At 32.5% G+C, this 13,208-nt stretch overlaps 2 protein-coding genes across 3 annotated transcripts; one reads left to right on the forward strand and one right to left on the reverse strand.

Annotated features, from left to right (window-relative positions):
* The first annotated feature begins 3,769 nt into the window (after positions 1 to 3,769).
* Positions 3,770 to 5,547, forward strand: LOC113847115 (lisH domain-containing protein C1711.05-like). 2 transcript variants are annotated; one of them, XM_027475995.1, is made up of 3 exons: positions 3,770 to 4,010; positions 4,117 to 4,183; positions 4,270 to 5,547. In XM_027475995.1, exons 1-3 carry the CDS (start codon positions 3,936 to 3,938, stop codon positions 5,175 to 5,177), a joined length of 1,050 nt encoding a protein of 349 aa, XP_027331796.1. In that variant the 5' UTR covers positions 3,770 to 3,935; the 3' UTR covers positions 5,178 to 5,547. The 2 variants fall into 2 exon arrangements, with proteins under 2 accessions (XP_027331796.1, XP_027331797.1); XM_027475996.1 differs by having other exon boundaries at positions 3,788 to 4,010; positions 4,276 to 5,406.
* A 4,685-nt stretch (positions 5,548 to 10,232) lies between these two features.
* Positions 10,233 to 12,515, reverse strand: LOC113874821 (formin-like protein 4). Its single transcript, XM_027513030.1, has 2 exons — positions 11,662 to 12,515; positions 10,233 to 11,550 (listed from the first exon to the last, which is right to left on the reverse strand). Exons 1-2 carry the CDS (start codon positions 12,513 to 12,515, stop codon positions 10,233 to 10,235), a joined length of 2,172 nt encoding a protein of 723 aa, XP_027368831.1.
* Between the last annotated feature and the right edge of the window lie 693 nt (positions 12,516 to 13,208).

Raw genomic sequence — 13,208 nt, forward strand, 5'->3', positions numbered from 1 at the left:
GACAAGTTAGGGAAATGGAAAATTAAAGTCTATAATCCATAGTCTTATACAGAATAGATTTTAATTTTTAAAAGAAAACTCCATTCCGATTATTGTTTAGAAAATAAATGCAAAATGTTCAGATTTAGAATATAATGATGTGTAAACTACTGGTATTCCCATTTATGGCCAACAACAACACAAGTATTTTATAGTTTTTTATTTATATTTCTTTCTTCTCATAAACTTTTTTTTTTATATTTTTCATAAACTATTTTACTTTGATATAGAAGAATAATTACAAAATAAAAATTTTTCAATTTAAATGAAGACCGACTCTACTGGTTTAAAATATTCAATTTATTATTCACTAATATTCAGCTATGAAGCTGTCTCTGTGTTAAAGAATTATTTTGAGTGGGTACCATCAAAGATGGATTTAGTGATGAAAAAGAGCGGTGGCCCTAAACTTCCCTCGTCATTTTTTTTTTCTGTTTAAATTATCTATTGAATTTAATTTTATTCAAAAGATATAATTTATAAGAATAATGTGTATGTCAAAGCCTACACATATCTTAGTTTTTATTTTAGTTTTTAGTATTATAATAAAATAAAATTATTTCCTGACTTTAATAATTATTATTTATTTTAATTTTTAATATTATTTAAAAATAATTTTATTTCTTAACTAATTATAGCTTATAGGTAATTTAGTTCCTGTTACACACTGATGCATGGATCAAATTACTAATCATATACTAGCATGTAGATTAATTAGTAAGTAATTATTTTATTTTAACATGTAATATTAAATTTAATTTTTAATAAATACAGATTATATTAATATTTAGAAGAATATTTTCATTGTTATTTGCCTTGAACATAATTATTTTTTATAAAAAATAATTGAAGTTTAAATAAAAAAATTATTTAACACACACTAAAGATTAAAATTGATTTTTAATTGTTAAATTGATATATATATATATATATTTAAAAAACTTTTATATTTAATTTGAACATTTTATTTAACTTACATCTCAATAATAAATTATAACTTATTAAAATTAAATTAATAAAGAACTTAAATTAAATGTAATAATTTTTATACTTACAGAAATTTTAAAAAATATAATATATATATATACATAAAACAAACTCTTCAATAATAATAAACATAAAAAATTTATCATCTCTTTCTTAGCTATTTTTTAACTTCAACTTTGCTTGCTCTTCAGAATTTTAAACGTTACGGGCACTTTCACTGGTATTAATAGAATAGCCTACATTGTTGCTTTAAAGAGGATAATACTCTGTGTATTGGTATTTTATATGTTATAAACTATATAATAATTTAAATAAAAGTCAACTACACACATGATTATGCTATTCATGTATTTAATGGACCAAGCGTGATATTCTTAAAAGACGAAAAATTTTATTTCATTGATCAGTTTTGTGTGAGTTTGAGTTTCTGTTATTAGTTTCATATGTGCTAATTTACATAAAATAAAATCTCATTTTTGTGTGGTATTGCTGGATTAATTAAGTTAACTATTAATAAGCCTTTTGTTGTATTAAGCATATATTTTTAAATTTAAGTAAACTTTATAAATAAAAGCAAGTTAAAGAAACAGTATGTATTTTAATATTAATAATCAGTTTTTGATTTAATTAGATAAAAATAAAAAAAAATTTAAATAATTAGTTGAATCAATATACACCAGTCTTGTTAATATTTAAAATTTATAAGTTAAATTAAAATTAGTTATTTAATTATGATGATTTTAATGTTTATTTTATCAAAAAAATAATTGACTTAATACAACATATTAAAATTTTAAATTAAAATTAAATATAAAGTAACAAAATTTAATAATTATAAAATTATGTTTATAGTTTTGAAAAAAAATAAAAAATACTCGTACATGTGCACGTAATGCACAAAACTTCTGGTTAGAAGAAAGTGATATGTGGATATCTATGGTTACTGTATACATCAATCATTGACCAAATGATAAATTATTTAAATTTAATAATCGCAGCAACCTATTATTTTCACATTTGATAGACATATAATTAAACGAGAGGAATACTTAGAATAAAAAGTACTAGAGTATGTATTTTTTTAAATATTTTTTTATAAACATAATATAATATAAATTTATATTACATATTAAAAAAAAGTATACTCTTAATATTATTTAATATTATAAATAATTTTTTAATATTATTTTTTTATAATTTAATTTTTATTTATTATAATTTAACATAACATAATATTTATTATTAACAATTATGATATATTTTTTTATTTATAACACTTGTTGAATTTAAATATTACCATATAATATATTTTTAATAATTATTTGAAAATTTTAATTCAATAATATTTATACAATAAAAAATACATATAATATCATTGTATTATCGATATTAAAATTATATTTTTATTATTATCATAATTAATACTTCTAATTATTATTATTATTATTATTTTTGTTACCATATTTATTTTAGTTATTATCGCTATAATTTATGTTATTATTATAATAATAATTATTATTATTATTATTTTGACAATTATTATAATATTATCACTGTTGTAATTATATTTATTATTATTACTGAAAATATTATTAAAGTGATAATATTATAATAATAATTATTATTTATTATTATCATTAATATATTAATTATTAGTCACATTTACTTTTATGTATTTTATTTTTTTTACTGTAAATTTAAAATATTATATTTTTATTAATAAAAATTAGTCCAAATGATAAACGGCACAATATTTTTTAAATAATATTTTAAATCTAAATTTTTATATATAATTTTTTTTTAATAATAAACTTAATTATCATATTTAGATCTAGAGTCAAATTTGAGTTATAATAGTTTAGAAACTAAAAAAATATATTATACATTTTTTTGTTTTTATTTTTATTATTATGTCATTAAATAAATCTAGTTTAAAAATAAAAAAATTATATATTTAAATTTAAAACATAGTGTAAAAATTTAGAAACTAAAAGATTATAATATTACTGAAAATTATAAAATTAAAAATGTTTAATTTTTTAAACTCAAAGCGGTGTTTAGATTTTTTTAATTTAATATTTATATTTGAACAAAATTGTGTTAATTTTATCATTCTGCAGCAATGACAGACCTGGATACAGTTTTAAAAATAATTGTTGCATAATGAATAAATTGATGTTTTCTTATATCAACCGAAATAATTCATACAGTTTTTAGATTATTATTATAAAATTAATAATATTATTAACATATAATTAAATAATAATATAAAAAATCTCCTATCTATATATTAAAACAGAATTCTTAAAAATAAGGTGCAATATATAAAAATTAAAAATATTAGTTAACCCTAATTAAAATTCTTATTTGTCCAGGCAGCATAAATAGGAAAGGGAAATGTCAAAAAAATTGATCTTAATATTTTACCTTTTACCAGTGAGAGAGTAAAAATACACAAAAAATCCTTTTATCTTTGGAGGGACGAAACTAGCCACAATCCTTATAGTAATAACTAAAGCGACTGTTTAGTTTAATGATAAAATTGAGTTAAAATATGCTTACACATATCGGCAAAATTAACGACGTCGTCTTGCGGTTCTCATTGTCCTTTTTACACATATAACCTCGTTCAGCTATGAATCTCCACAAACCGTCCTGCCGAATCGGTTGAAATTAATAAAATCAAGGGGCAATTAGGTAATTGAGTATGCTATAAAATTCAAACCTGGACCCTCTTTCTGATGCAAAAAGGGCAAGAGGATCAGAGGAGTTACCGTGATCCATTGTTGTTCTCTCTCTAAGTTTTGTTTCGGCTCTCTCTCTAGAATTTTCTATCTTCTTATTCTCCCTCACAAATTAGGGTTTTTGCGAATCTCCTATTCTCTGAAATCGAATCCAACGTTTCAGCCATGGTTTCCGATTCAATCGCCGCCGCTCTAATTCCTTCTGCCGCAAACACTAAGAACCCTGGGAAGAAGAAGAGGGTACGGATTTTTATTTTTATTTTGATTTTCGTTTCGATTTTTCTGTGTTACATGCATTTGGTTCCCTGTTCTTCTCTACCTCACCGTAATCCTCTGCAAATTTCAGACCAACAGGTCCGCGAAATTGAAGCAGTATAAGATTGACGCTCGTCGCGAGCAATGGTTATCTCAAGGTATGTGACGTGCACGCCAGTGTTTCCGTTGATCCGTTCTTTCGCTGATTTTGTTCCCTTCATCTATTTGTGTCGGTGAGTTTCAGGTGTAGTGAAGAGCAAGGGATGCAAGGACGGAGTGGATGATGACGGCCAAGCGCCGCCATCGCCAGCCTTGAAACACAGCAAACGCTCGTTGGAGCCACTAAACACGAGGCGTAGAGGCGAAGAAGACGATGTGTCGATCCATCATGACAGCGATTCGGAATCGCCGTCTAACCGTACCACTGGCGTTTTATGCGGTAACGATTCCGGCACAAATTTCACCGGCAGCAGCAGTGGTGGCAGTAGCAGCAGCAGCAGCAGTAGCTCTAGCAGCGGCGGGTGCTGTTCGGGGAATATCACTGAAGAAGAAGAAGAAGAAGAAGAAGGGGAAGAAGAAGAAGAAGGTGATGATGGATGCTTGGATGATTGGGAGGCTGTGGCAGATGCTTTAGCCGCTGATGACAACCATCAAAGCCCTTGTTCGGATTCGCCTCCAGTGGTGGAAACTATTTTGCCATGTGAAGTGAATAGCGGGTCGAGTTTAGAATCTCCTAATTCTAAACCTGAGAGTGGTAGATTAGTTCCTTGGGCTTCTGGTAATAGCCGAGCTTGGAGGGCCGATGATGCTTTTCGCCCTCAGAGTTTACCTAATTTGTCTAAGCAGCACAGTTTGCCGAACCCTGATCGGCGTGGCGGAGGAGGGGTCCCTTGGACTCACACTTCCACGCCATCCTCGTGTCCCATATGCTGTGAGGATCTCGATTTGACGGACTCAAGTTTTTTGCCTTGCCTTTGTGGGTTTCGGCTTTGCCTCTTTTGCCACAAGAGGATTCTTGAGGAGGATGGTCGTTGTCCGGGGTGTAGGAAGCCTTATGAGTGTGAATCTGTCGTTGAGACAGAGGCTAGTGTGCATGGGGGAAGCCTCACTCTTCGGTTGGCTCGTTCGTGTAGCATGATCGACAGGTCTTGAGAGATTCTCTGTTTTCGTGAGCTGTGTATGCCGCGGTCTCTCCTTTTTTTTTTTTCTTTTGCATTGTCGCATTGTCTGTATTTTAGGTCGAAATATCTAATTTTCTAGGATGGCGTAGTTGGTTTTAGGGCTATGAGTTTTTGAGCACCGGTAAATCAAGTTGTTTCTCATTTGGTCTTATGGTGCATGTGATAATGTAGAATACTCATTTCGGTATGTGAATACATAAGGTGGTATAGAAATTGAATACGTTGAAAATGGTTAGATCGTCATGTGCCTTGTTTACTTTATGCTTCCATTGACTTCATGTTGTATGTACAGTTTCTGTACTCCAAATTCTAATAATTCTATGTTGAACATCACGTTTAACTGAACATGCTCATATTTCTGATTGTCCAAATTCAATTTTTACACACCTTTGCATTTATTGCATTCTGAGGCTATCTACGATGCTGTCCTATTTCCTCAACTCTCTGTTTCAGATATTTGTAACTCTGTATTAATGAATTGAGGTTATATGATTATAATGATCATCAGTTAAAATCTATATGGTTTTTCTCTGTTTTTGTAGGGGGAGGGATTTGGGGGGGGTGGGGGTGGGGGCCGGAACTAATCCAAGAGGGGAGGCAGAAGTTGGAGAGGGATGTTGGCCCCTCATTTTCCTTCTCTCCATTGTCCTCCAACCAAACAGTTTATTAATGTTTCACTGTCTCTGAAGGATGGAGCAATCATGGAAATATTTTCTCTTAAAATCAGTTCCTATTTAATTTAAGAGCCGTGTTGGCAATGTTATCAAAGCTCTTAAGAGTTGATGTACTGACAGGTAAATAAAATTTTGCAAAGACAAATGTTTAATCATTCAATTGGCCTGTGCACTGTTTTTGAGTATCAAGGGTGGTAGAAAATTATTGTTCTGTTTGCTTCTAGTCTTTCATTGCGTTTGACTAAATTTGTTCGACATGGATGCATCTTTTGGTTGCTGGACAATCATCTTGCCTAAATCATATATATGTCATTATTAAAGCTTGGTCCTTCTTTTCCCTATATTGCCATCTCCCATACTGGATGGGGATATGGTGATTTGCTGTTTTAATGTGAATTAACAATGTAAATGTAGCTTCTATTAATATTCTAATGACTATTGAACATGGTTTTTCATTTCTTGTTGATTCTCTTCTAGGAACCACAATGTACTTTGTAAATATAAGTTTGAAGGCAGGTAAATAGGGTTTCGAGTTTTTGAAGGTATGGGAATATCTTTATGGCATTGTTGTACATGAACCTTGTTGGTTTGATTCAGTCACAGTCAATGAATAATTTGCCCTTCCTGCTTTCTCGGGATTCTGATAATGGGTACTTGACTGGTTACCTTTGATTTCACTCAACCTGCATCAGGTCACCATCTTGATTCCTTGTAATTCAAATTGGTACATCTTTTAAATTTTGTGTACATTGTTAATAGTTCATGTGCAGTTTGCTCTTTCTTCCATTTCTGCTCGTGATCAAGAGACTCAAAAAATAATTTAAATAATTATAAAACTGACTTGTAAAAATTCTCTCTACAGGATTCATTTGGTTCATTAATCTAAAAAATGCAAGTTAGTTACTTAAAGTAATCAATTTTTTTTTTCATACAAATCAGTAGGCTACTTGTATGAAACTGAATGAAAAGACAATTAAGATGGATATCACATTCACTTGCTTGGTATAATGAAATATGAGAAGATTGATGATTTAATTCGTTGACAATGGCATATTTTCTGCCTCTTACATTGTTTATCATATTCTTATCTGTGGGCATATTCCATACTTGGTAACACATTTGCTTTTCACAAGCTTTTCTGTGTCTCTCATGCAGTTCTTAGTTTGGGCCTTTGGGGTTGGTTGTAGTATAGACAATGGAAGTGATCACATGAAAGGTACCAATAATTATTTATCTCTGCGTTGTGTGTTTTGGGTTGCACAATCTATAGTTGCATTATGTTCATGCTCATTTGAACAAGATTTTGAATGAGAAATGTAAACCTTTAACTCTCATCTTTCAAATTTTTATTGAAACAAAAAATATTTATTATAGAAGATATAAAGATGTAATACATTTTTTAATAAAATTTTACTATTATGAGTTACTTAAACATAGTTGTAAAGATATGAGATTAACATTTAAAGAAGAAAAACTATTATTATTTCCTTTCATTTATGGGCTATACTCCTTTGGTTGTGTTTTTCCAGCAAATTTTCTACCAAACAGTTGACGCAAGTTTTCAAAACTTTTGAGATATAGAGCTGTGGTGAGACATTTGTATGCATACCTTAATCAGGTTGCTATGCTAGTGGTAGGTCTATCATTTAAATAAATTTTGTTTGATGATGTTTTAAAACGAGCTGAAGAGTGAGAAACCCTTGGAAACTAAGACAAATATTGTTTAGAATGTTACTGATGATTATTTAATCAGTGTGATAAGTAACAGCAGTTGTTGAAATTTCGCTTAGCAAAGACAGACCTTTGGACTATTGGGAGTGGAAACGGGCACAAGAAAGCTAACTCTTAAGGACAGTAATTAGACATGCCCATGCCTTCCATGTGGATTAAATTTGGACATGGGAAATGCTACTTTTCTGGTTGCCTGGTTGTTCTGGATTATTCATCTCTTTTTATGTGCAAGGAAATGACACGAGGCTTTTTATCTCCTTAAATGTGCACGTTGTACTAAGAATGCCACAATATTTCTTTTGTTTATTATTGGTGCTAGTTATCTGTATTTGTGTTAAGTTTGCTCAGTTTTGGAAATAGTAAGGTGGGTAAGATTTAAAGAAGCTGGCTGGTTTTACTGTGGTTTGGAGTGTGTGTTTAGGACAAAAAGATATGTTTTTTAATAGAAGATTATTTTGCACAGCCAACTTATGTCATGGTAGATAATTTTGTAGCAATTATGCTGTTCCTGTTCCTAGGTTGTGTATGTAGTTTGTAAAAGCATGGTTTGGCACGACGGTTAAGTAACAATTTTTACACTTTACATTCAAACCATGGTTTGGAATTGGAACCCAAAATCATGTTTGAACACAACTCAACCCTGATTTTGCGAACATGTTATTTATATAAGAAATTCAATTTATATTCTCCTAATTTAGGTTCGGGGTGTGAAAACTTGAATTTAAACTTGCATTTATTATTGAAATGAGTTGTTTATAAAGATGTTGAAGAGTTTTCAAATATCCTTCCTATCCTCGTGGAGGAGATATCTCATGATCTGTTTTAATTCCCTTCATCTTAACATAAATATTTCAGTTTCTGTTTTAAATATTCTTGTTTTTGCCTTATTTCTGGGTCAACGATATTTTCAGTTGCTGACTGTAATTGACGATCAATTGGTTGTTGGGTAGGCCCAACCAGCAAGAGCATTACCAATTGTTGTTCTTGCCAACTTACTGCTATTCGTATGTGGAAATTTAGGTTCATGGCACCCTAGCTTTCGTAACGAGTCTGTTCTTTGTTGGACATTATGTCTCTTTTTGGGTATGAGAAATTGCCCCAGCCCCAGGAATAACACTGGAGTAGTTTGTAGCTTATTTTCTTCTTGCTGTCACATTGCGTCAAAATCGAGCCTTTATTAAGTATTGATATGCGCTCTAATATAGGATTCAATTTCAAAGCTTCCAGCTGTTTGTATTAAAGTGATAGTATCTAGTTGTGCGGTGCCTTTCTCGTGAGGTTTTGTCAGATGTACTTCATTTCCTGATTGGATTAGTTTCTGTTAGGCCGCGTCTTACCCCTTCGAGTATTAAAAGAATGAGGAAAAAGAAAGGGACTACTTTGTTATCAATCAGAATTAATCAACTAGAAATGAAACAAACCGATTTTTTCTTGTTAAATGAAGCTGCACTTTGATCTTTTTAGTGCATGATTACATAAAAATTAAGTTAATGTCAATATAATATAAAAATTACAGCTAGTAACGTTAGAAATAAACGTAGATGTATGGTCATTTAAACCTGAATTTAGCTAGAAACGTTTCAGCTGAGTTTTAATTGGGAGGTCAGGGACATCCATAACTTTTACTCAAACGAATGTATTTTCACCTGAAATGCTGTCCTGGAAAACAAATGTGGGAATTTACTGGGTTCCATAATTACAAGCGATAAAAGTCATGGTTATTTGCATTGAATTGAGGCATTTACTGATGAAGTTGGTTTCGAGCTTAAACTGCTTCGTTGCGTCCTTGTACATATACAATGGAGGTGACTTTGGCGCTTGAATTATAGGCTCCCATAGCAGCTCCTCATACAGATTTTGCATATTCATCTTCCCCCTTTTGCCATAGACAGGAGACACTACTTCATGCGCTTCGTGATTGCCCTCGAGCCTCAAGCGCATGGGTTCATTTTGTTGCTTCCCAACACCAACATCGCTTCTTCTCTTGCTCTTTATGGAACTAGATGGTGTCTCACCTTATCTTCAGCAGCCTTTGGTCCAGTGTTAACAATTCTAACACGATGGATAAGGGTGGTGTTTTATTCTCTACTATGGTTTGGTTACTATAGAAGGATTGAAAAACTTGGTCCCTTAAGGACGTAATATTACCTCTGAAAGATTTTTTTTTGCGTGGTGTTTTTAGTGAAACAAACCTACTTCATGGTGGCAGACAGTTTAACATGTCGTGTTTCCCAAGTTGTAGATTTGCATGGGATTTTCTTTTGCCTATTGTACGCCCCAAAATTGTATTCGTAATCATGTTAGAAGTTATTAACTACGTGGGTCGTTGGATATATAATAATGTTCCAACCTTTCACAATCATATTTTTTTCGAGTTATTGACAATCATATTGTCACCGGCTATAAAATGAACATAGACAAAATCATTCAGTTTCGTTCTTTATTTTGTTACACCTACTTTGCTTGAAGTTATGTATGTTCTATTTTTTCTATTTTATTTGGTACGTTCAAAGTTAATTAAAGTGAAAGATCTTATATAGCAATTTTTAGATCCAGAAGCAAATCCCTCCAATCAACAATTTGCATGAACCGAAATTGATACAAATGCATAAAATATTGCTTCAGAAATTATCATCTGATTGGCTGGAAGATGAAGCTACTGACCTACTTGACTGGAAATGTAAATCAAAGTTTGGTAATCTGAGTGGCACCCTATTTGATGGTGAAAGAGGCGGTGTTGATACAGATTCTCCTACATTATTCTTTTCTAGTTTCCTTCTAAGTTCTATGCAAACATCATCTACCATGTCAACAAATTCTTTTACAGTAGCAAACAGTTGAAAGGGGTTTGACATGTTATCTATGGAATCTCCTGTTAGAAAATACTCATTGGTTTTCTTGACCAGTTCCGTGATCCGTGTCTGTTCCTCTCTCACCACATTAAGCTCCTCTTCACATTCCTCTACAAATCCTTTCATTGCCTTAATAAATCCACCTCTTTCACTGTTGCCACAGCATGTTATAATCTGTCGAATTTCAGTAACATAAGCATTGAGAGTAGAGTACATACTAATAAAATTATGGTGTTCAATACTTGCTGCTTTCTTTACTTCAGATAACTCATCCCTTAGCCCTCCTAACACTATTAAACCATGCTTTAGATACTCTCTTTCTGTTTCTTGTTCTATCAGGCTACCTGAATAAGGCCCACTGGTGTTGCTTATTTCACCAATGCTTTTGTGAAGGTTGTGCTTTTGATTGATAGCTTGTTGTTTTCCTTCAGAATAAGCTACCTGCTCCACAATAAAGTGAAGCAAACTAGTTTTCCCATCTGTGCTTTTTACATCAGAAAGCTTTTTAAGAGCACTTAAGTTGAAACCATAGGCGCTGCCTCTTGAAGTTCCTGCATTCATTTGGTTTCCAGCTTTGAGAATGGCTTCAAGGAATTTCAAAAGCAGACCACTAGTCTTCACCTCTTCACAACCGATTTCAAGAGTTTTTAGGTGTTCTTTAAGCTGAATAACTTCACAATCATAACTTGAGCTGAAAAGCAGTGCTTTTAAACGAACGAAAGCTGTTGGAACTGCTCTCAGAATGTAGTAGAGGAATGACTCAGCATCAGCAAGTTTATCTGGGTTTCCACTGAATTGAATGATTTTTGTTTCTTCTTCTTGGATAGGAGCTATGTTAGTGAGTCTTTCAAGTGTCTCAGCACTGAGTCCTTGACCATCGAGGAGTGCATCTAGGATACCCTTGTGAGACATTGAAAGAGATCTTAGGACTATGGCAGTGTTTTGGGATTTTCGAGGGTCCAGAATGAATACTTGAGTTGGTGTGTTGGAGTTGGACTTAGCTGAAGTTGAAAGACACCTATTTCTTTCATGGGTTTGTCTGTTAGTTGAATATCCAAAGAGTGTTTCCATGAGTTCATAATCAAACCTGTAGATGAAGTTCAAAAAAAAGAAAGCCATATATTGTGAAGTTGACAATGCGCCAAAGATAAAGGAAAAATAACAAAATAAAATTGGGATAGAGTCAAGGAAGATTTACTGGAAAGAGCCATTATTGATTTGATCCCACACAGTTGAATGATCAACATTAGTTACCACCTTATCCCAATACAGAGGCTTCAGCCTTGTTTGAACAGCACCCTTCCCTCTTGAGCTCTTCCCTACCATAGCCTCTGTGGTGTTTGTGTTTGCTTTCCCTTTAGGTGGTAATGAAGGAAGAGGTGGTGCATTTGGAACCTCCTTTCTTGGAGGGGAAGGTGGTGGTGGTGGTGGTGGTGGAGGAGGAGGAGGAGGAGCTGGTGGTGAAAATGGTATAGTTTTCTTCTCCATAATCATTGGTGAAGTTTGTGGAATTGATGGAAGTGGAGGTGGTGGCCGAGGTGATTGTGGAAGGTGTTGAGCTGAAGTTAATGATAACGACGTTGAGTAAGGTAGAGAAGATACTTGTGATAGTGATGTATCTTGATTCTCATGATAAATCAAACCTGGACCTGAAGAGTCACATAGCAGTGGAACTGTAACCACCTGAGGCTTAATTCGTTTGGATCTTTGGACCATCATATCTGTTCTCTTTTCTTCATCATCTTCATAACTAGGATTATATCTTCTATTTGGGAATCTAGTTTTGAATATCCTACCTTCAGTTTCCATCATATACAGAATATCAATACCATTTTCTTCAACAAGTAACCCTTTCATGTTACCACTAACTTTCTTTATATCCTCATGGTCCATTCCCGCTTCTCTAAAAAGACTAGCTGCAATTTTGTGTCTAAGGTGGTATCGATCAAGGGCAAATTTTTGGAAGAAGTAGAAGGACATCAAAGCAAGAAGTAGCATAGTTGCTGCTGTAGCTACTACTGCCACTACAATTGCTTGACTAGGGGCTGACATGGATTAACTTTGCGGTGGAAAGATTCAAGTGATTTGTGGTGATATTCTAATGGATCTTCGAAGATCAGAGGCCAGAAATACCAGGATACCGTGAAACAGAAAGATAAAAAAATAAAACATAATAGAAATTTAAAAGAAATGAAAATAAGCAGTAAAATGTCTTTCATTTCAATGTGTCTAACTACTGCTGCTGACAATTTCAATGTGGTAGTTGTCATAGGTATGATTTGTATTATTCTGTCTGAGAGCTTATGCCATGTCAGGAGCTGCGTAAATTGCCCTCAAATGACAATTCCAAATTGGTGGCCAATGAAATTATAACATAAGTCAGACAATTTTTGGATGGTGAGTTATAATTGCCCTCTTGTTTATGGTGGATGAAATGGTTCAACTGTCCCACCTCAAGATCTAATGCCATTGTTAATTAGGTTTAATTGATGACCTTTCTGTTGGTGCAATGCTCCTCTGGATGAAAATATTTGTTGTGCTTTGTTGGTCTAAATGATGCTATTTCTCAAAAATTTTACGTGGAAGGCCACAATCTTGCTCCAGCTGCTTCGGCTGAAAAGTTATTGGCATATCAAAGGTGATGGGCTTTACGCTATTTATTTATTGTGATGATGTCTGTTAAGTTCACAGAAAATGATTTGGAAAGGCTCATCTTGCTTCAGAGTATCGTGACTATTGTCCTAG

The sequence above is a fragment of the Abrus precatorius genome, unplaced genomic scaffold, assembly GCF_003935025.1.
Source record: "Abrus precatorius isolate BTA unplaced genomic scaffold, Abrus_2018 Scaffold8, whole genome shotgun sequence".
Lineage (NCBI taxonomy): Eukaryota > Viridiplantae > Streptophyta > Magnoliopsida > Fabales > Fabaceae > Abrus > Abrus precatorius.

What these genes read in the sequence shown, in the direction of transcription:
- LOC113847115 (XM_027475995.1), top strand. Translation starts at nt 3,936, where the DNA reads ATGGTTTCCGATTCAATCGCCGCCGCTCTAATTCCTTCTGCCGCAAAC. An exon ending in ACCCTGGGAAGAAGAAGAGG is followed by an intron (nt 4,011 to 4,116) that starts GTACGGATTTTT and finishes TGCAAATTTCAG; the next exon opens with ACCAACAGGTCCGCGAAATT. An exon ending in CGAGCAATGGTTATCTCAAG is followed by an intron (nt 4,184 to 4,269) that starts GTATGTGACGTG and finishes GGTGAGTTTCAG; the next exon opens with GTGTAGTGAAGAGCAAGGGA.
- LOC113874821 (XM_027513030.1), bottom strand. Translation starts at nt 12,515, where the DNA reads ATGTCAGCCCCTAGTCAAGCAATTGTAGTGGCAGTAGTAGCTACAGCA. An exon ending in ATCAATAATGGCTCTTTCCA is followed by an intron (nt 11,551 to 11,661) that starts GTAAATCTTCCT and finishes CTTCATCTACAG; the next exon opens with GTTTGATTATGAACTCATGG.